At 47.6% G+C, this 23947-nt stretch overlaps 1 protein-coding gene across 1 annotated transcript in view; it reads right to left on the reverse strand.

Moving 5' to 3' along the window:
* The window catches only part of LOC144668481 (tolloid-like protein 2), a 177359-nt gene that overhangs the window by 134571 nt on the left and 18841 nt on the right, over nucleotides 1–23947 (reverse strand). Inside the window, exons 3-4 of the mRNA XM_078530514.1 lie at nucleotides 20226–20303; nucleotides 751–894 (exon numbers count right to left, since the gene is read on the reverse strand). Of these exons, the coding sequence (XP_078386640.1) occupies nucleotides 751–894; nucleotides 20226–20303 (222 nt within the window). The remainder of the gene's footprint in view (nucleotides 1–750; nucleotides 895–20225; nucleotides 20304–23947) is intronic.

Below are 23947 nucleotides of genomic sequence, written 5' to 3' on the forward strand. Positions count from 1 at the left end.
CACGGGGTTAGATACAGAGTAAATCTCCCTCTACACTGTCCCCATCAAACACTCCCAGGGCAGGTACAGCACGGGTTAGATACAGAGTAAATCTCCCTCTACACTGTCCCCATCAAACACTCCCAGGGCAGGTACAGGATAGGGTTAGATACAGAGTAAAGCTCCCTCTACACTGTCCCCATCAAACACTCCCAGGGCAGATACAGGACGGGGTTAGATACAGAGTAAAGCTCCCTCTACACTGTCCCCATCAAACACTCCCAGGGCAGGTACAGGATAGGGTTAGATACAGAGTAAAGCTCCCTCTACACTGTCCCCATCAAACACTCCCAGGGCAGATACAGGATAGGGTTAGATACAGAGTAAAGCTCCCTCTACACTGTCCCCATCAAACACTCCCAGGACAGGTACAGCACAGGGTTAGATACAGAGTAAAGCTCCCTCTACACTGTCCCCATCAAACACTCCCAGAACAGGTACAGCACAGGGTTAGATACAGAGTAAAGCTCCCTCTACACTGTCCCCATCAAACACTCCCAGGGCAGGTACAGGACAGGGTTAGATACAGAGTAAAGCTGCCTCTAGATTCCCCATTCAGACACTCGTACTTCCTGTAGCTGCTCTGGTTGTGGTTAACGCTGACATGAGACTAAGCAGAAAGAGTTCTATTCTATATTACTCATACCCGACTGCCTGATTGCAGAAATGCCACAACATCAGTTAGACTGTGTCTTTCTGACTCGCACTGACCAGTGAAGTTTCCTCCTATGATGTAGGGAATGATTCCCCCAGGCCAGATCCGTTCTGTCCGTGAGGTGGCAGCCCGGGTGACTCTGCTGCGGGAAGCGCCCGGTCGCCGTTGCTGGTTCCTCTGTCTCACGCTGCGGAGGTTACCTGAAAGAACAGGAGTATTCCCATTACTACAGGAAGTATCTCCCTGTTAGCAGTACAATGTTCTCAATACAAAGAAATGCTTGTTCTTGATCTGCACACACAATTACTCCTGGGTGGATTCTACAGGAGACCTCATCTCCACAACTGACTGTTCTCCAGGAGTGAACCAATACCAATACAGTTGGTATTTGGATCCAGTATACATCATATGGTGTACTATTACAGTGCGCATGCTATAGTGTACAGATCCCAGTGTATGCATCAATTCATTTCTCCTGCTTCAGCCTCGGGGGATGTGGTTTTCTCACTCTGGGCTATCTGCCAGATCTGTACTGAGTGGGTGGTAGTGAAAGGGTCCACATTGCTCCCATACAATGATGCTGCACAGACAGGCTGCCCTCAGGAGGCAGCCCACGAACTTTCCCATCAGGACCCAGTGAGTTATCAGTGGGGAGGGTCCTGCAGGCAGTGCACTGGGTCTAGTTCAATAGGGGGTTAGTGCACGTCACACAAAGTGCTATACTATACCTCCCAGACGATGGGAAAGTGTGCATTATATTCCTCCTTCATTTCTGTGGCTGAGATCCCAGCTGGGCAGGAGTGTGACATGTGGCTGTTGTCTTAGTTTCTGGGCTCCTAGAAATAACGGTTTTTACACCTTCCGACTAACTTTTACCCAGCCATATTGCTTGGAAGAAACTTTCTTAAAAGAAAGAGCAAGTCTGCAAAGACAGACAGGCCTGTAACTCCAGCTTGGTCAGACAGACCTGTAACTCCAGCCTGGTCAGACAGGCCTGTAACTCCAGCTTGGTCAGACAGGCCTGTAACTCCAGCCTGGTCAGACAGGCCTGTAACTCCAGCCTGGTCGGACAGGCCTGTAACTCCAGCCTGGTCGGACAGGCCTGTAACTCCAGCTTGGTCAGACAGGCCTGTAACTCCAGCCTGGTCAGACAGGCCTGTAACTCCAGCCTGGTCGGACAGGCCTGTAACTCCAGCCTGGTCGGACAGGCCTGTAACTCCAGCCTGGTCGGACAGGCCTGTAACTCCAGCCTGGTCGGACAGGCCTGTAACTCCAGCCTGGTCGGACAGGCCTGTAACTCCAGCCTGGTCGGACAGGCCTGTAACTCCAGCCTGGTCGGACAGGCCTGTAACTCCAGCCTGGTCGGACAGGCCTGTAACTCCAGCCTGGTCGGACAGGCCTGTAACTCCAGCCTGGTCGGACAGGCCTGTAACTCCAGCCTGGTCGGACAGGCCTGTAACTCCAGCCTGGTCGGACAGGCCTGTAACTCCAGCTTGGTCAGTCAGGCCTGTAACTCCAGCTTGGTCGGACAGACCTGTAACTCCAGCTTGGTCGGACATGCCTGTAACTCCAGCTTGGTCGGACAGGCCTGTAACTCCAGCTTGGTCGGACAGGCCTGTAACTCCAGCTTGGTCCGACAGGCCTGTCACTCCAGCTTGGTCCGACAGGCCTGTCACTCCAGCTTGGTCCGACAGGCCTGTCACTCCAGCTTGGTCCGACAGGCCTGTCACTCCAGCTTGGTCCAACAGGCCTGTCACTCTAGCTTGGTCGGACAGGCCTGTAACTCCAGCTTGGTCAGATAGGCCTGTAACTCCAGCTTGGTCAGTCAGGCCTGTAACTCCAGCTTGGTCAGACAGGCCTGTAACTCCAGCTTGGTCAGACAGGCCTGTAACTCCAGCTTGGTCAGTCAGGCCTGTAACTCCAGCTTGGTCAGACAGGCCTGTAACTCCAGCTTGGTCAGACAGGCCTGTAACTCCAGCTTGGTCCGACAGGCCTGTAACTCCAGCTTGGTCAGACAGGCCTGTAACTCCAGCTTGGTCAGACAGGCCTGTAACTCCAGCTTGGTCAGACAGGCCTGTACCTCGAGCTTGGTCAGACAGGCCTGTAACTCCAGCTTGGTCAGACAGGCCTGTAACTCCAGCTTGGTCAGACAGGCCTGTAACTCCAGCCTAGTCAGACAGGCCTGTAACTTCAGCTTGGTTAGACAGGCCTGTAACTCCAGCTTGGTCAGACAGGCCTGTAACTTCAGCCTAGTCAGTCAGGCCTGTAACTCGAGCTTGGTCAGACAGGCCTGTAACTCCAGCTTGGTCGGACAGGCCTATAACTCCAGCTTGGTCGGACAGGCCTGTAACTCCAGCTTGGTCGGACAGGCCTGTAACTCCAGCTTGGTCGGACAGGCCTGTAACTCCAGCTTGGTCGGACAGGCCTGTAACTCCAGCTTGGTCGGACAGGCCTGTAACTCCAGCTTGGTCAGTCAGGCCTGTAACTCCAGCTTGGTCGGACAGGCCTGTAACTCCAGCTTGGTCGGACAGGCCTGTAACTCCAGCTTGGTCGGACAGGCCTGTAACTCCAGCTTGGTCAGACAGGCCTGTAACTCCAGCTTGGTTAGTTAGGGCTGTAACATTTTTTTATTATCCATTCACAGGATATGGGCATCACTGGCTAGACAAGCGTTTATTACCCATCCCTAATTTCCCTTGGGAAGGTGGTGGTGAGTCACTTTCTTGAACCGCTGCAATCCATGTGATGTAGGTACACCCACAGTGCTGTTAGGGAGAGAGTTCCAGGGTTTTGACCCAGCAACAGTGAAGAAACGGCGATGTCTAAGGACATTTGGTGAATTCCTGCAGTGCATCTTGTAGATGGTACACACTGCTGCCTCTGTGCGTTACTGATGGAGAGACTGAATGTTTAAGATGGTGGAAGGGGTGCTGATCAAGTGGGCTGCTTTGTCCTGGATGGTGTCAAGCTTCTTGAGTGTTGTGGGAGCTGCACTCATCCAAGCAAGTGGGGAGTATTCCATCACACTCCTGACTTGTGCCTTGTAGATGGTGGACAGGCTTTGGGGAGTCAGGAGGTGAGTTACTCACCACAGGATTCCCAGCCTCTGACCTGCTCTTGTAGCCACAGTATTTATATGGCTAGTCCAGTTCAGTTTCTAGTCAATGGTAAGCCCCAGGATGTTGATAGTGGGGGTTCAGCGATGGTAATGCCATTGAATGTCAAGGGGTGATGGTTGGATTCTCTCTTGTTGGAGATGGTCATTGCCTGGCACTTGTGTGGCATGAACCTCACTTGCCTCTTGTCAGCCCAAGCCTGGATATTGTCCAGGTCTTGCTGTATTTGCACATGGACTACTTCAGTATCTGAGGAGTTGTGAATGGTGCTGAACATTGTGCAATCATCAGTGAACATCCCCACTTCTGACCTTATGATGGAAGGAAGGTCATTGATGAAGCAGCTGAAGATGGTTGGGCCTAAGACGCTACCCTGAGGAACTCCTGCAGTGATGTCCTGGAGCTGAGATGACTGATCCCCAACAACAACCATCTTCCTTTGTGCTGGGTATGACTCCAACTAGCGGAGAGTTTTCCTCTGATTCCCATTGACTCCAGTTTTGCTTGAGCTCCTTGATGCCACACTCGGTCAAATGCTGCCTTGATGTCAAAGGGCAGTCACTCTCATCTCACCTCGGGAGTTCAGCTCTTTTGTCCATGTTTGAACCAAGGCTGTAATGAGGTCAGGAGCTGAGTGACCCTGGTGGAACCCAAACTGAACCCAAATTTTATGCTGGTGTGATTTCCCGGTCCCGCTGAAGTCAATGGACTTTTAAGTGGTTCGCCACATTCTATGGCCCCATCCCCACCGCAACGGGTCTATAAAACCCTGCCCTGGGCGTCAGTGAGCAGGTTATTGCTAAGCAAGTTCCGCTTGATAGCACTGTTGATGACCCTTTCCGTTACTTTACTGACGATCGAGAGTAGACTGATGGGGCGGTAATTGGCCAGGTTGGATTTAGAACAAAGAACAAAGAACAAAGTACAGCACAGGAACAGGCCCTTCAGCCCTCCAAGCCTGCGTCGATCATATTGCCTGTCAAACTAAAACATTTTGCACTTCCGGGGTCCGTATCCCTCTATTCCCATCCTATTCATGTATTTGTCAAGCTGCCTCTTAAACACCACTATCGTACCTGCTTCCACCACCTCCTCTGGCAGCGAATTCCAGACACTCACTACCCTCTGCGTAAAAAACTTGCCCCGCACATCTCCTCTAAAGTTTTCTCCTCTCACCTTAAATCTATGTCCCCTAGTAATTGGCTCTTCCACCCTGGGAAAAAGCTTCTGACTATCTACTCTGTCCATGCCACTCATAATTTTGTAAACTTCTATCAAGTTGCCCCTCAATCTCCGTCGCTCTAGTGAGAACAATCCGAGTTTCTCCAACCTCTCCTCATAGCTAATAACCTCCAGGTTTTTATTTGTCCTGCTTTTTGTGTACAGGACATACCTGGGCAATTTTCCACATAGCCAGGTAGATGCCAGTGTTGTAGCTGTACTGGAACAGCTTGGCTAGGGGCGCGGCAAGTTCTGGAGAACAAGTCTTCAGTACTATTGCCAGAATATTGTCAGGGCCCATAGCCTTTGCAGCATCCAGTGCCTTCAGCCGTTTCTTGATATCACGTGGAGTGAATTGAATTGGCTGAAGACTGGCATCTGTGATGCTGGGGACCTCTGGAGGAGGCCGAGATGGATCATCCACTCGGCACTTCTGGCTGAAGATTGTTGCAAATGGTTCAATCTTATCGTTTGCACTAATGTGCTGGGCTCCTCCATCATTGAGGATGGGGATATTTGTGGAGCCTCCTCCTCTAGTGAGTTGTTTAATTGTCCACCACCATTCACAACTGGATATGGCAGGGGTGCTGAGCTTAGATCTGATCCGTTGGTTGTGGGATCGCTTAGCTCTGTCTATCACTTGCTGCTTATGCTGTTTGGCACGCAAATAGTCCTGTGTTATAGCTTCACCAGGTTGGCACCTGATTTTTAGGTATGCCTGATGCTGCTCCTGGCATGCCCTCCTGCACTCTTCACTGAACCAGGGTTGAACAGAGTCAGTGTTCCTACATCACAATAGTGACTACACTTCAAAAAGTACTTCATTGGTTGTAAGCGCTTTGCGACATCTGGGGTTGTGAAAGACGCTATATAAATACAAGTCTCTCTCTTTTTACATAGAACTCGGTGAAGTGTCAGTCTACGCTAGTTATTATAGGATCATGCCTCTACAAATTGTCCCTTCAACTGTCTCAGGGTTAACCTTGGACATACTCTTGAAGTGCTGTAGCCTACAGGGCTACGGACCAAGAGCTGCAAAGTGGGATTGGGCTGGATGGCTAACTTGTTGGCCAGTCTGGACTCAATGGTTTGGTGGTAATGGTAGAGTGAGAGATATGCTGGATCATATGATTATGCATCGTGATTGTGTACAGTTCTGCTACTGCTGATGCCCTGTCTTGAGTTGCTATTTCTGTTAGAAATCTATCCCATGTAGCACAGTGGAGGGCTTCCTCAATGTGGAGACAGGGCCTCATCTTCACAAGGACTGCACAGTTGTCACTCCCACCGATACCGTCATGGACAGATACATCTGTGACAGATAGTTTGGTGAGGACGAGGTCAGGTATGTTTTTCCCTCTTGCTGGTTCCCTCAGAACCTGCCACAGACCCAGTCTAGCAGCTAAGTCCTTTAGGACTCAGCCAGCTCGGTTTGTAGTGATGCTACCGAGCCACTCTTGGTGATGGACATACCCTGAGTACATTCTGTGCCCTTGCCACTCTCAGTGGTCCTTCCAGTTTGGAACTCCAGCTCGTTTAGACAGTCCCCTGTTTTCAAGCAGTGAACTGACTTGTTCTGATGGAACGTGAGTGTGGCTTCTCTTTGAAGACAGGCCTGACAAAGGGTAATAACTAAGGGTTTATCCAAAATTATTATTTTTCAGCATCACAGATCTCAAGTTTCAAATAATGATTTTTGCTTAGCGTGTGGATTAAATGTTAACAATTCAGCCAGTTTTCTTGTAAACAATAATTGGAGTGTGGAGTATTTTCAGTCCCTGAAGGTTACCAAAAGGATTTAATATTTCACCATCAGTGACATAAACAAATTGTTTGGCTGTGCTCGCTGAAGGCTACTGGCAGGATTCCAGGGTTACACCAGATTTGTGATGCTGCACAGGGACATAGAGTTGGTCCCGATTCTCAAACACATTTTGAGTGTCCTGGAGCAGGGTGTTTGAGGTCTCAGGGTGGGATACCCGGGGCACAGAGACACAGAGAACCTGGGAGATAGGCAGGGTGGGCAGTCCTCTATCTCTGGCCTACCAGACTGTGGCTTGGGGGTGTTACTGCCAGATGCTCAGTGGCACTGGGAGCACTTCAGAAGGACAAATTTTATTCTCTGGTTTGGGCAGTTGTGATTTTTTTATGTGAACATTCGAACCAGAAACAGGAGCAGGCCATTCAGCCCCTCGAGCCTGCTCCGCCATTTAATAAGATCATGGCTGACCTGATAGTAACCTCAAATCTGCATCTCACCTACCCCCGATAACCTATCACCCCCTTGCTTATCAAGCATCCATCCACTAAGATAAAGGCAAAACACTGTGGATACCGGAAATCTGAAACAAAAACAGAAAATTCTGGAAAAACTCAGAGTCTAACAGCGTCTGTGGAGAGAAAAGAAACCGAGTTAACGTTTCGAGTCCTTATGAATCTTCTTCAGAGCTCTGAGGAAGAGTCATATGGACTCAAAACGTTAACTCGGTAAGAATCTATCCACCTCTGTCTTAAGAATATTCAAAGATTCTGCTTCCACCAGCTTTACAGGAAGGGAGTTCCAAAGACTCACGACCCTCTGAGAGAAAAAATTTCACCTCATCTCCATCTTAAAAACCTCTTATTTTTAAACAGTGACCCCTAGTTCTAGGTTCTCCCACAAGAGGAAACATCCTCTCCACATCCACCCTGTCAAGACTCCTCAGGATCTTATATGTTTCAATCAAGTCGCCTCTTACTCTTCTAAACTCCAGCAGATACTAAGCCTAACCTGTCCAGCCTTTCCTCATAAGACAACCCACCCATTCCAGGTATTAGTCTGACAAACCTTCTCTGAACTGCTTCCAATGCATTTACATCCTTCCTTAAATAAGGTGACCAACACTGTAAACAGTACTCCAAATGTGGCCTCACTAGTGCTCTGTATAACTGAAGCATAACCTCCCTACTTTTGTATTCAATTCCCCTCGCAACAAATGATAACTTTCTATTAACTTTCCTAATTATTTGCTACACTTGCATACTAGCATTTTACAATTCATGCACTAGGACACCCAGATCCCTCTGCATTTCAGAGCTCTGCAATCTCTCACTATTTAGATAACAAGCCTCTCTTTCATTCTTCCTGCCAAAATGGGCAATTTCACATTTGCCCACATTATACTCCATTTGCCAGATCTTTGCCCACTCACTTAACCTCTCTATATCTTTTTGTAGCCTCCTTTTGTCCTCTTCACAATTTACCAGCGTAAAATCATAGCCAATCGCGGTCGGCAGTCGGTTCCCGGCTGACCCTGGACCCGCTGATCGCACTCGCCCGCTGAGCTACAAATTCAGGCCAGTGACCCTATAACCTGACAATGTTCCAGATCTCTTTATGCAATTGGTGATGGCAGTAACCAGTGGTACCGACTGTTATCATCTGCGTAGACAAGTCATTTCTCAAGCCAGAAACAATGGCACTGCTAATATGTGGATTAGTGTCGGTAATTGGCAAAAGACACTCACATTAAACGTTTCAATGTACTGGGGTGCTCTATGGTGCAGTCACTGCTGCTCATTACTGCCGGATATTGGGACAGTCAGACATTTATGTTCTTGCTAAGAGGATCTGTAAGCACGATAGTGAGTGTCACGCACCTTCCAGTCAGTCAGGAAATGGAGGCTACAGTTTTGGGAGCACAGAATTACTCAATGATATCACATTCTTTCCTGATGGCGTAGGCACCCATAGAAGAGAGGGAGAAATAAAACTATTAAAGCTGCGGTGTTTATAAAACTAATTTGAATTTAGCTGAATGGCCTCCTGCCCAGTGATCCTTGAGGCTAACTTTGTTACTCTGTTTGGCAACTTGTGGTTAGTTTAAAGTTAGAAAAGTTTGAGATATTTAAGGTCAACCATCTTAAATCAGAAGGTTTTCAAAGAGAGCTGACAGGCTCCAAATGGCCAGGAAGGAGAACGTAAAGCAGAGAATGTTTGATGTTATTTTGTGATCAATGTTGAGAGAGGGAGGACCAGTGACTCACCCAATCCTACGTTTCAAAACTCAAAAAGGGTTGATCCTGACATTGTCAATGGTGCAAAATGGGTGACGGTGAGTTTGGTATCTCTCCAGATTTTTACTCCCACTGAAGTCAGCGGATGTAATAAATCGGGACAGATGTCAGTTCGGCTTTATACAGTCGCAGGACATTAAGGTCGGTCCCAGAAAGGCCGCTGGCCGACTGGGAAATTGCAGCAGGTGAAGTTAAGAAGAGGAGGACAGTCTGGATCCATCCCTCACCATGACCATAGCCCAAAGTGTCAGGTGGAACTGACTAGCAGACAGCTAACCAATGGAAGAGGTTGCACACTTCTTTATTCATGTCATCCGGGGACAGCCTTAATGCTGGCAGCCAGCCAATGATACATTAATATCACGTGTATGCAGGAAGCCGCATTTCCAGTAGCACTCTATCCATCTACAAATCCAATAATCAATCTCTTTCAGACTGCTTTACAAAGATTTCAATGTGAGCTAATTTAGGCATTAGATCAGAAACCCAAGACACAAATGGTAAAAACCAATCTCATTACCCGATACATTTAACAAACACTTACATTTATGCAGTGCATTTAAGATCCCAAGGCAATTCAGAGGCTCAAGACCAAAGGAGTGGGGTCGAGACAGATAAGGCAATGGTGAGACAACGTGAAAGGAAACAAGGCTCGAGGAAGGTGGGAGGCAGGATGTGGTGAGGCTGCAGAGAGATTTGTAGATGAGGATGAAAAGCTGTAGGAGGTTACATAGAGAGGCAGAGATTCCAGGTTACATTGCGGAGGGCCTGAGATAGGGCAGAGGTGGGTGATGTTGAGCAGGGTATGAGGTAGGGTGGATTACATTGCAGGGGTGGAGGGACGGAGGCATTCTAACCCCTGTATTCAAAAAGGGAGGGATACAAAAAAGAGGTAACTCTAGGCCAGTCAGCTTAACATCTGTCACTGGGAAAATGTCAGAGCCTATTATAAAGGATGCATTAGCAGAGCGTTTAGAAATACATATTCTAATCAAGCAGAGACAGCTTGGCTTCATGAAGGGGAAATCATGCCCAATAAATTTGAATGGCAGAGCAGACTCGATGTGCCGAATGGCCTACTTCTGCTCCTACGTCTTATGGTCTTATGGCCCAGCTTGTAGCTATGATTACACAAAGTAGGAGTGATATTCCCTAGACTTTATACAGTTAAACAGGCAGAGAGAAACTTAATTTGATCAGGCAGATAGAAACTATTTCAATCATTGAGGAGTGTGGGACCAAGGGATATAGCTTAAAAATAAGGCCCAGGCCTTTCAGGATTGAAGTTAAGAAACATTTCTATCATCATGCCAAGTGTGGTAGACATTTGGGACTCTCTTCCTTAATGCCAATTGATGCCAGATCCATCTTGTAAAATCGCCCCCAACTTAGCATCTACCTCAGCTCATCTGCTGCTGAAACCCTCATCCAGGCCTTCATTTACTTTTCAGACTTGACTATTCCAATGCTCCCCTGGGTTGGTCTCCCACATTTCACCCTCCATAAATCTGTCCATGTCCTAACTTGCACCAAGTCCTGTTCACCCATCACCCAATGCTCACTGGCCTACACTGGCTTCCAGTTAAACAATGCCTCCATTTTAAATCCTTCTTATTTTCAAATCCCTCCATGACCTCTCTCCTCCCTATCTCTGAAATCTCTTCCAGCCCTACAGGCCTCTGAGGTATCCAATTCTGGCTTCTTTGTGCATTCCCGGTTTTTATCACTCCGCCACTGGTAGCTGTGCCCTCAGTTGCCTGGTCTCTAAGCTCTGGAATACACTCCCCACACCTCTCTGCCTTGCTATCTCTTTTAAGACAGTCCTTGAAACCTACACCTTTGGCCAAATTTTCTCCAACTTTCTGTGGGTTGATGTTCATTGTTTTGTAATGCTCCTGTGAAGCACATTGGGATGTTTTATTAGGGGTGCTATATAAATACACCCTGTTGTTGATGGGAAAGGCGGGTACATGGAGTTGGGTCACACATCATCCATGGTGACACTGGTTCAAAGGGGACGTGGTCTACTCCTGAACAACTGTTCCTATGTTCACGAGGCCTGGATCAATGTGCTGGTGCTGCTCGGGGTGTTTACAGTTACAGGGCTGTGTCTACTGCATCTTTAGTCCTAAGATGAATGTTTTGAAACAATAATAGATTTGAGTTAATTGCCAGACATATTACTGTATCTAGTTTTTCAAATCTGTTATTAAAAAGGATCAAGGAATTAAATTGTTATAGGGGGTGAGAGTTGGAACAAGCCCATCAATTTTAAAAACCGTGAGTGAGGAGAGAGGTTAAGAGAGTTATCGGAGGTGATGCTATCCCACACGGCTTGCTTGAGGTTGAGGCCATTGCATTTTTTAAAGAGGTGATTGGATAAATATTTGAAGCAGGGAAAGGCACTGGACATTGTTGAGAATGTAGGGAGTGCGATTAGTCCCCTTCCTTCAAACAGAGACATGATGGGCCAAATGGCCTCATTCAGTGCTGTAAGTCACAATGGGTCTGTGACAGCTATCTGTCCATTCCAGTAGCCTCTATCCTCCTGCAGTATTTCAGAATCTGAGTCAGAATTTGTCATGTCAACCTTGTCCCAACTGGATGTCATCAGCAAATTTCCATATTGTTCCATGTCAGTGCAATAAATAGGGCAGTTCTCACAGTCCTGGCCAGCACTTACCCTTCAAATATCATCATCATAACCAGATGAACTATCACTCATCTCATTGCTAATCATGGGATCTTGCTATATGCAAAATAGCTGCTGCATTTCTCTACAGAACGGTGGCTAATGGCTGGAAACTGCTTTGGGACATACTGAAAGCACAATCAAGTTGCAAGTTCTTAAGATCACAAGAAATAGGAGGAGGCCACTCAGCCCATCAAGCCTGCTCCACCATTCGATAAGATCCTGGCTGATCTGATCATGGCCCTCACTCCACTCTCCTGCCTGCACCCCCCTCCCATAACTCTTGACTCCCTTGTCAATCAAAAATCTATCTAACTCAGCCTTGAATATATTCAATGACCCAGCCTCCAACAGAACTTCAAAGACTAACAACTCTCAGAGAAAAAATTCCTCCTCATCTCCGTCTTAAACGGGAAACCCCTTATTTTGAGACTGTGGCCCCTAGTTCTAGATTTCTCCATGATAGGAAACATCCTCTCAACATCCACCCTGTCAAGCCCCCTCAGAACCTTATATGTTTCAGTAAGATCACCTCTCCTTCTTCCAGTGAGTACAGGCCCAACCTGCTCAACCTTTCCTCGTGAGGCAACTCCTTCATCCCAGGAATCAGACGAGTGAATCTTCTCTGAACTGCCTCCAATGCAAATATGCCAAACCTGTACACAGTACTCCAGGTGTGGTCCCACCAGTACCCTGCACAGTTGTAGCAAGACTTCCCTAATTTTATATTCCATCCCTCTTGCAATAAGGGCCAGCATTCCATTTGCCTTCCTAATCACTTGCTGTACCTGCATGTTAACATTTTGAGATTCATGTACAAGGACTCCCAGATCCCTCTGTACTCCAGCATTCTGCAGTCTCTCTATTTCAATAAAATTCTATTTTTCTATTCTTCCTGCCAAAGTGGACAACCCCACATTTTCCCACATTATACTCCATCTGCCAAATTTTCACTCACTCACTTAACCTGTCCATATCCCTCCCAAGGGCCTCATCCCAGCACCACTGCTATTCAACCAGGAGTGGGCGGGATCCCAGGAGGGGTTCCTTGTTGAAAGGCACTTAGTGCCTGATGGAGAGACTTGACACCAGGAACAGGGGGGGGGGCCACTGAGTGTCACACCCTGCCCTTGCTGCCGATCCCACCCAGTGACCCCCATCCTGCCCTCACTCGCCCATGGCCTGGGTCCCTCGGTGATCCTAGGCCTCTCTTTGCATTGCTGGTAGCTGTCCCCACTCCTGCTGGCGCTGCCTGCAACAGACAGCAGCCGGTCTCTGGCTGGCCGGAAGCTGGCCTTCCCCAAAGGAGCCAACACATAGATCCCTCACCAGCTCTCCAGCCAGTGGGCAAGACCCCTGTCACCTGCATCAAATACCATCCATCATCCCCAAGGCATGTCCAGGAATTTACAGCAACAGCCAAAAAATAATTAGCACTTTCATTCTTTACCAAATATTTCAGCAAGCACATTTAGTGTTGAGACAAGATAATTAAAAGTTAAACAATAACAAACCTTCAACGTTTCCTCTGTTGTGAATGCTGCACCTGCTAATTAAACTGCTCCTTGAATGGACTAACTTCCACTGGAGTTTCAGCAAGTTATCTCAAACCTCACAATTCATGCTTTCCATTGGTTTATATAAAAAAAGCCAGAAGCCGCCTAATTTGACAACCATCCCCATAATAACAGGGGCCGGGATTGCAAAGTGCAGTTAACTCACACGTGTTGCACTCGATGCAGGTAGCACTTTGTGCTGCTGTTGATCTGCAGGTATGCAGAGCGCTGTTGAGTGGCTGCACATCTGCGCAGGTGGTCCAAAATTTGTGTGAGACTGGCACCACTTAAACACAGAAACATAGAAAATAGGAGTAGGCCATTCGGCCCTTCGAGCCTGCTCCACCATTCATTATGATCATGGCTGATCATCCAACTCAATAGCTCCCGCTTTCTCCCCAAATCCTTTGATCCCTTTCACTCCAAGAGCTATATCTAACTCCTTCTTGAAAACATACAATGTTTTGGTCTCAACTACTTTCTGTGGTAACGAATTCCACAGGCTCACCACTCTCTGGGTGAAGAAATTTCTCCTCATCTCAGTCCTAAATGGTCTACCCCATATCCTCAGACTCTGACCCCTGGTTCTGGACTCCCCCACCATCGGGAACATCCTTCCTGCATCTACCCTGTCTAGTCCTGTTAGAATTTTATAGGTTTCTATGAGATCCCCCCTCATTCTTCTGAACTCCAGCGAATATAATCCTAACCAACTCAATCTCTCCTCATATGTCAGTCCCGCCATCCCAGGAATCAGCCTGGTAAACCTTCATTGCACTCCCTCTATAGCAAGTACATTCTTCCTCAGATAAGGAATCCAAAACTACACACAATATTCCAGATGTGGTCTCACCAAGGCCCTGTACAATTGCAGCAAGACGTTCCTGCTCCTGTACTCGAATCCTCTGGCTATAAAGGCCAACATACCATTTGCCTTCTTTACCGCCTGCTGCACCTGCATGCTTACCTTCAGCGACTGGTGTACAAGGACACCCAGGTCTCGTTGCACATTCCCCTCTCTCAATTTATAGCCATTCAGATAATAATCTGCCTTCCTGTTTTTGCTACCAAAATGGATAACCTCACATTTATCCACATTATACTGCATCTGCTATGCATTTGCCCACTCACTCAGCTTGTCCAAATCACACTGAAGCATCTCTGCATCCTCCTCACAGCTCACCCTCCCACCCAGCTTTGTGTCATCTGCAAATTTGGAGATATTACATTTAGTTCCCTCATCTAAATCATTAATATATATTGTGAATAACTGGGGTCCCAGCACCGATCCCTGCGGTACCCAACTAGTCACTGCCTGCCATTCGCAAAAAGACCTGTTTATTCCTTCTCTTTGTTTCCTGTCTGCCAACCAGTTTTATATCCATCTCAATACACTACCCCTAATCCCATGCACTTTAATTTTACATGCTAACCTCTTATGTGGGACTTTGTCGAAAGCCTTCTGAAAGTCCAAATAAACCACATCCACTGGCTCCTCCTCATCAACTCTACTAGTTACATCCTCAAAAAATTCCAGTAGATTTGTCAAGCATGATTTCCCTTTCGTAAATCCATGCTGACTCTGTCCGATTCTGCCACTGTTTTCCACGTGCTCAGCTATTAAATATTTTATAATGGACTCTAGAATTTTCCCCACTACCGACATCAGGCTGACTGGTCTATAAAGCTAGCCTCCATCTCTTAAAGGGACACTGGGTCTAGATCAGGTGTTAGAAATCATTCTACAACTGATTCCGACCTGCAAAAAAACACAGGAGTGACTCAACATGAGAGAGAGCAAGCTCCATGATTTTCCACACTGTACTGGAAGCCCGGGTGTAGGTGGTACAGAGAAGGAGAGATGTCATCTATCCATAGGGGACCAGGAAGCCCCCCCAGACTAACTTGGTGAAGGCAGTGCATGCAGATAGCTGTGATGCTCAATGCCAAGAGTCAAGTCCCGAGGTTCTAGGTTCAGTGCTGCAAGAAGTTTAATGACCACACACAAGTGATCAAGGTCAGTATCTTCATACCCCTCCGACTGCACCACTAGCCCCTCACACAGCTCAATGTACCATACTCCTGTCACTCACCTACCAGCATTCTCTATCAATCACAACTCATACCTAACTCTCTCTGTCTCTCTCTCTCTGTTAGGTTCACCTCACCCTCAGCTACTTGGCACTGCTGCAAGCCTCACACCCACATCTCACAGCTTGCACACACTGCCAGCTATTCAACCATGGCAGCCACATCGGCCACATTCACTGATGCACTTCCATCGTTTCCTGTAGGACAAAGTGGCTCATAACAGCAGGCAGCAGGAGATTAACCAGCGAGCGACAGGCGTGGCTGCATTCCTCACCCCCACAGAGGATTTGGTACTCACCATCACCGGAGCGGCCCTGACTGAGGCCAATGCCAGGGGCTGGGCCTGAAACCACTGAAGATGACCGTGTGCTCATAGTTAATCCCCTTTCTCACATTTCACTTCTCCCTCATCTCACACTCGCTTCTGGTTTACAGAAATGTGTAAGCATGCATCTCTTAGTAACCCCCTCCCCTCTGCACCTTTCTCCTTTCTGATATCCTGGTCAGACAATGCTCGAAGAGCTGGAAGGCAGTCATGAAGAAGAAACACTGTTATTCACTCTCAAACTCACAGCCACCAACCAGATCCTGGCACTACACGTATTTTAAATGGTTGTTTAGAGGCAAGATCCACATGTGCATCTGCGCGAGTCTCTGGGTATCAGTGGTCTGCAGCCAGGGCAAAGGCAGAAGTGACACAGTTACCAGCTCCCGGTAGAGGGGGGCAGCGGACATGTCCTGCTGCTGAAGATTCAGATGAGCACTTTGCTGTTCTGCAGTGTGGCTGATGGGTATGCACGACAAAACATCTGGTGCATTGGCAGGCCTGTGGTCAAGCCCAAGGAGCATGGAAGAGCTGGCACCAACCTGGTGCAGAGTTTAGAGCCCATCCCTTCCAGGGTGGAAGTTGTAGACTCAACCATGATGCAGTGTCTAACAGCCAATGTCTCAGCTTCCACTGCAGCACAAGCAGAAACCGCCCAGTGTATGGGCGCTGAGTGAACACTCAAACTGCTGGCCTCATAGCTGCAGACACCAATGTTCCGAGGGTCTTGCAGGGTGTCACAGCAGCACAAAAATCTGCTTTTCAAGGGATTAACAGGATTGCTGAGGTACCTCCCCAGGCAAGTGACAGTTTGTGGAGCATCTGTAGTGTAATGTAATAGAATAGTTATGCCAATGAGTGATGTAGACCATGATGTAACCGTAATATCAGCAGTCACATGCTGGACACTCGGGAGAGAGGGTGACATACCTAGTCTGTAACCTATCTTATACATTGTGTTAATAAACCAGTTTGAAACAAGTACCAGAGTAAGACAAAAACAAAAATACCTGGAAAAACTCAGCAGGTCTGACAGCATCTGCGGAGAGAGATACAGTTGACGTTTCGAGTCCATATGACCCTTCATCAGAACTAAGACATATAGAAATGAGATGAAATATAAGCTGGTAGAGTGGGGTGGATGGGACAGGTAGAGCTCGATAGGGGACCAGTGATAGGTGGAGGCCAAGAAGAGATTGTCAAAGATGTCATAGACAAAAGGACAAAGGGGTGTTGACGGTAGTGATATTGTCTAAAGGATGTGCTAATGGGGACATTAAGGGTAGAAATCAGGACAAGCTAGTGACAGATGGCCCGAGTGGGAGTGGGGTAGGGGGAAGGGGTCGAAATGGGCTAAAAGGTGGAGATGAAACAATAGATCAAAATAAATTTTAAAATAGGAGGGAAAAGAAAAATATATTTGTAAAAAAATTATAAATTATTGGAAAAAGGGGGGGATCGGAAATGGGGTGGGGATGGAGGAGAGAGTTCATGATCTGATATTGTTGAACTCAATATTAAGTCCGGAAGGCTGTAAAGTGCCTAGTCGGAAGATGAGCTGCTGTTCCTCCACTGCCATCACCTACCAAGCCAGAGTGGTGATGTAGCTGCCCTTCCTGTGGCCAGAGCAGGGTAGCAGATATCACAGTGGGCGTCTTCCGTGTAGCAGTCCTGGGCTGGAATCACTGAGAGGTGCGCACGTGGCTGCACTTTAAATATGGCGGCTGGCGTGATGAAGCGGCGCGGTGAAAGCGTGGCGGGCAAATCGAAAAGGCGCGTTTCCCGTGAATGCATGATTAATGAGGCGGGATTGGGACAATCGGCGTGAGAAACCACCATTGCGGCCAACGGGTAAAACGTTCTTTTTCCCACCTGTTACCGCACTTGGTGCAAATGTGGGCCGATTCCACCCAATGTTCCAACGCAACAAATGCCAATGATCTGCTCTATCACATTGCGTGTGGCAGCACGGCTCTCTTTATACGTGTGCGTAGGTTACACACCGGAGTCAAAAACCATGCTGTCAGCAGCTTCCTTTTTGCCCAGTGGCTACTCTCTGGTATGTTGTGGTGGCTCAAATGCAGATGGCACAACTGACTGCCTCAGAATGATGGCATCACGGCTGCTGCCAGGGTGGTTGGCACCAGGCTGCATGGTACACGGAGATGGTCAGACATCAGCTAGATGCTGAGGGGAGTGGGTTCCCTTTCGGTTGGGGTATGTCTTACAGTTGAAATGCGGCGCCCTGCGCCATAGGGTAGCTTGTAATTCATGTGCTGCCACATGCTGTTTCTAGGCAGTGGCGTAGCGGCGTTGTCACTGGGTGAGGAATCCAGGGGCCCAGGGTAATCCCAGGTTCGAATCTCACCACAGCAGATGGTGAAATTTGAATTCAATAAAACTCTGGAATTAAAAGTCTGATAATGACCATGAAACCATTGCTGATTGTTGTAAAAACCCATCTGGTTCATTAATGCCCTTTAGGGAAGGAAATCTGCCACCCTCACCTGGTCTGGCCTACATGTGACTCCAGACCCACAGCCATGTGGTTAACTCTTAAAAATGCCCTCAGAACAAGGGCAATTAGGGATGGGAAATAAATGCCAGTCCGCATTCCAACAAAGAAAAAAAAATCTGGCAAGAAAGGATGAAATGTGTCCAGTTCTCTTGGAATATGGAGCCTCAGTGCCTCCCTCACACAACAGTGAACAGCAATAGGGGAGATGTTGCCAATATTACCTACTCCAGCCCAGAAGGAACCAGGAGACTGAAGGGCAGACTCCACAGTACTCATGGTATTGGACTAGAAAGACTGGTCCTAATCCAACATCCTCAACAATGTAGCACATTTAAACATAGAGAAATGTCCCAAGGGGCTTTGAGTGTTATCAAACATGATGCTGGAAATACCCAGCAGGTCTGGCAGCATCTGTGGAGAGAGATCTCAGGTCGTGACTATTCATCAGAATGGTTCTGAACAGAGACACATGGGAGGTGTCAATGGACAGAGTCAATGGAATAAAGCATTTGTGATTGGGAGATTGTGGGAAGGAGCCTGCAGAGTGCAGCAAGGCCACAGAAACATTTATAGCCAAAGGTTTTGATTTGAATGTGTTAGTGAATAGGATGCCAGTGTGGATCAGTGAGGGTGGGGATGGCGGGAGAGTAGGACAGGATATGTGCTGCAGAGTTCTGGAGAGCTTGGGATATATGGAGAGTGAAGAATGGGAGGTCACAGAGCATTACAGTAGATGCCCTGCAATGATTTTGGATTTCAGCAGCTCAGATGGAGGCAGAAGCCTCATTATGAATGCTTGGCTGAGAGCCCAGACATCCATTACTCTTGTTGAAACACCTGCGCCCCAGGGAAAACATTGCTTGATTGACAACTCAGGTTCTCTGATCTCTGCTGTCATTCTAACAATGATTATTTACACAAGGTTATGTGGTTTCTAGGCTTTGTTGTTTCTGTTATTGATACTTTAAAGGGTCTGGATGATGGACACTTTTACTGCCTTGTAGAGAATGACTTGTTTTAACATAGTAGAAAGTAATGAATGAATGAACTTCTTAAAGCTTTTTTTATACATTCTACTTTCACTATAGGATTCATTGGTTTTATACATTGCATAGGGCATGGAAGTGGCATAGCTTGGCATGGGAGAAATGAAGGGCCACAGGGGGTGGGTGGAGGGTCATCACTTGGTATAGGGGGCGTCAGAGACCATGGGGGTTAGGTGGAGGTTTTACCTTGGCATAGGGGGCATGAGGACCACCTTTTGACTTCACCTTTTAAAAGGTCCACTCATGTAGACTAGTGTTCACGATTTCTCTGGGGGTCCATGAGCCACAGCCCTTTAAAAACCTGGCCCGGCTCCATGAACATTACAGACGAGTAGGAGATGCAATGGAGCCGGCCAGGTCAGGACTGCCAGGGGTGGGCTTTTGACCTCAATCAGCCCACACCCTTTAAGGGCACTCCCAAAAATCCAATAATGGGGTTGGGAATCCTGGAATTGGGACCCGCCCACCATTTTTAAAGGGCTCCCAAGTCATCCCGACTCAGTGAAAATTCAACTCGAAGTGAGAGAGCAGGAGGGAGAGCGAGAGAGAGCGAGGGAGAGCGAGAGAGAGTGTGAAAGAGCGAGAGAGAGCGAGAGGGAGTATGAAAGAGCGTGAGAGATTGTGAGGAGATAAAGTCAGAGAGGAAAAACAAACAAGCAATATCAAACATTGCCTAAAGAATTTGTAGATTTAAAAACCTGTGGTCTTGTGGTCAAGTGGCTTTTACAGTTTAAATATTGGATATCTCGCTGGGAGGAACAGGATTACTGAGGGATCAGGATGAAGAGATTAATCAGCCTCTTTGTAAACCCAGCTTGACACTGATGGTCAGATTGTGGTTTTAACGGTCGCTAACAGTAAGAGTGGAAACAAAAGAATACCCAAAGCTGTGGCTGGGGTAACACATTACCCTTTCTAAGGTGGCTGCTGCTTTGCATCGCCCTCGTTGTGTTGGAGTGTGGACTCCTCATCAACTCCTTCATCCGACCTGATAAAAAAGAGAGAAATATAAAATGAAGGGCACAATTCCAAAGGGAGTGCGGGAGCAGAGAGACCGCGGGGTATATGTGCACAAACCATCGGCGGCAGTTCAGGTTGAGAGAGCGGTTATAAAGTTAGACGGGATCCTGGGCTTTATAGTCATTGAGTAAAAAAGCAAGCAAGGAATGGTAAACCTTTCTAAAAGGCCGATTCGTCCTAAACTGGGGTATTGTGTTCAATTCTGGGCGCCACACTTTAGGGAGGATGTGAAGGCTTTCGAGAGGGTGCAGGAAATATTTACGAAAATGGTTTCAGCGATGAGGAACTTTAATTGCATGGATAGATTGGAGAAGCTGGGGCTGTTCCACTTAGAGCAGAGACAACTGAGAGGAGATTTGATAGAAGTATTCAAAATCAGGAATCTGTACGGAGTAGGGTAGCAGCTATTTGAGAGCTCAGGGGATGGACGTCTCTGCCCTTTTGAGAGTCACCCCAGACCTGGGGAGGGGGGTCACATGCTCGAGGTTACAAGTCATGGCCAAAGGTGGAACCAGTGAATCCTCAGCAGTGATGGCGAAAGCGCTCGAACCTCGAGGGACACTGGCTGCTTACAAATCTTCCTTCGGGAAGAGGAGCCGAGATTCCTTTAAGCGCACAAGAGGAAGGCAAAGGGAAACTACCTCGTGTATTCCTTTCCCTGGTCATACTGCTCATTGGAATTACAAGAGAGAGACTGTCATGAGCAACTGGAGAGGAAAGTGAGGACTGTGAGGTGTGGAGAAAAGGACCTGCCCTTAGGCAGATCACTGCTACTAGACAGAGCAGATAGGAAGAAACTGTTCCTAAGGGTGGAAAAGAGCACAGGTTTAAGGCGACTGGCAAAAGAACCAAAAGCAACATGAGTCATAGAGTCTACAGCACAGAAAAAGGCCCTTTGGCCCATCGAGTCTGCACCGGTCAAACAAGTACCTAACTATTCTAATCCCATTTTCCAGCACTAGGCCCGTAGCCTTGTATGCTATGGCATCACAAGTGCACATCCGAATACTTCTTAAATGTTATGAGGGTTTCTACCTCTACCACCCTTTCAGGCAGTGAGTTCCAGATTCCCACCACCCTCTGGGTGAAAAAATTCTTCCTCACGTCCCTCTAACCTCCTGCCCCTTATCTTAAATCTATGCCCCCTGGTTATTGATCCCTCCACCAAGGGGAAAAGTTCCTTCCTGTCTACTCTATCTATGACCCTCATAATTTTATACACTTCAATCATGTCCCCCCTCAATCTCCTCTGCTCCAAGGAAAATAACCCCAGTCTATCCAATCTCTCCTCATAACTAAAACTCTCCAGCCCAGGCAACATCCTGGTAAATCTCCTCTGCACTGTCTCTAGTGCAATCACATCCTTCCTATAATGTGGGTGCAGAACTGCATGCAATACTCTAGCTGTGGCCTAACCAGCGTTTTATACAGTTCCAGCATAACCTCCCTGCTCTTATATTCTATGCCTCAGCTAATAAAGGCAAGTGTCCCATATGCCTTCTTAACCACCTTATCTACCTGTCCAGCTACCTTAAGGGACCGGTGGACATGCACACCAAGGTCCCTCTGATCCTCGGTACTTCCCAGGGACCTACCATTCATCGTGTATTCCCGTGCCTTGTTTGTCCTGCCCAAGTGCATCACCTCACACTTATCCAGATTAAATTCTATTTGCCACTGATCAGCCCATCTGACCAGCCCGTCTATATCCTCCTGTAATCTAAGGCTGTCCTCCTCACTATTTACCACCCCACCAATTTTCATGCCATCTGCAAACTTACTGATCAACCCTCCTACATTCAAGTCTAAATCGTTTAAATATACCACAAACAGCAAGAGACCCAACACCGATCCCTGTGGAATCCCACTGGACACAGGCATCCAGTCACAAAAACACCCCTTGACTATCACCCTCTGCTTCCTGCCACTCAGCCAATTCTGGATCCAATTTGCCAAATTGCCTTGGATCCCATGGGCTCTTACCTTCGTTATCAGTCTCCCATGCGGGACTTTATCAAAAGCCTTGCTGAAGTCCAAGTAGACTACGTCAAATGCATTGCCCCCATCTACACACCTGGTCACCTCTTCGAAAAATTCAATCAAATTGGTCAGACATGACCTCCCCTTAACAAAACCATGCTGACTGTCCTTGATTAATCCCTGCCGCTCCAAGTGTAGATTAATTCTGTCCCTCAGAATTGCTTCCAATAGTTTCCCCACCACTGAGGTTAGACTGAGTGGCCTGTAGTTCCCTGGTTTATCCCTTCCTCCCTTCTTGAATAATGGTACCACATTGGCTGTCCTCCAGTCCTCTGGCACCTCTCCTGTGGCCTGAGAGGTATTGGAAATTATTGCCAGTGCCCCTGCTATCTCCTCCCTTGCCTCCCTCAACAGCCTGGGATACATTTCATCCGGGCCTGGACTTTTAAGTCTTAGAGCCTCTTAGAGCCTCCTCCTTTTATGCTAATTTCTTTAATTATATCAGTCCTTCTGCCTGATTTCCATACCCACATCATCCCTCTCACTTGTGAACACCAACATAAAGTATTCATTTACAACCCTACCTACGTCTTCTGGCTCCACACACAAATTACCACTACGGTCCTTAATGGGCCCTACTCTTTCCCTAGTTATCCTCTTACTCTTAATGTACATGTAAAATAACTTTGGATTTTCCTTTATTTTACCTGCCAATGTTTTCTCATGCTCACTTTTTGCTCTCCTAATTTCCTTTTTATGTTCCACCCTACACATTCTATACTCCTCTAGGGCTTCCGCTGTTTTGAGCCCTCGATATCTGCCATAAGCCTCCCTTTTTCTCTTTATCCAATCCTGTATATCCCTCGACATCCAGGGTTCCCTGGATTTATTGGTCCCACCCGTTATCTTTACTGGAATTTGTTGGCCCTGTACTCTGCCTATGAGGAAAAACATGTTTACACAGTGAATGGAGAATTCGCACTGTAATGTGGTGGCAAATCGCACTGCTTGGGTCAGAGAGAGGAGCAAGTGTTCCACCATTCACACGCTCCACTGCCTTTGTGTTAAAGTGGTGGAAAAGGAGAAAGTAGAGCTGAAGGAGATATCTGTGCTGTTATACAATTCTCATAATCTTTTATCATTTAGGACTGCAGGGTAGAGCCATCTTGAGGGCAGCCATTTTGTGCATGGCCCTGTGTGACATTTTGGCTGTGCCCTGTAGTGAGACTAAAGGAAAGGCATCAATCTGCATCGCAGGCAGCGTTTGTATAAATGGCCAGCTCCAGAATGTCTGCCATCCTCCTCGGACTCCAGCTGGGACCTCCTGCCCCCTTCACCAAGCACAGACTTGTCCAGACAATCATTAGGATGTTCAACGGTGAAATTCAGCTCCCGATGGCCAGGCTGTTTGAGGAGAAGAACGCCGACAGCCATCGAGCTACTCGACCATGAGATCGCCGGCCTGGTTTTCAGGTTAGTTATAAATCTTCAGGCTCCACTTGGTGAAGGAAATAGAGGTGAGAGATGCAGCAATGACATCACCCTGCAAATACATCCCCCTGTTATAAAGGGGGAAGTGTAATGGGTGTAATGTGTAATGGGACAGCACCAACGCTGACCCGCGCCAAGGCA

The sequence above is a fragment of the Cetorhinus maximus genome, chromosome 27 (genome assembly GCF_964194155.1).
Source record: "Cetorhinus maximus chromosome 27, sCetMax3.hap1.1, whole genome shotgun sequence".
Taxonomy (NCBI): domain Eukaryota; kingdom Metazoa; phylum Chordata; class Chondrichthyes; order Lamniformes; family Cetorhinidae; genus Cetorhinus; species Cetorhinus maximus.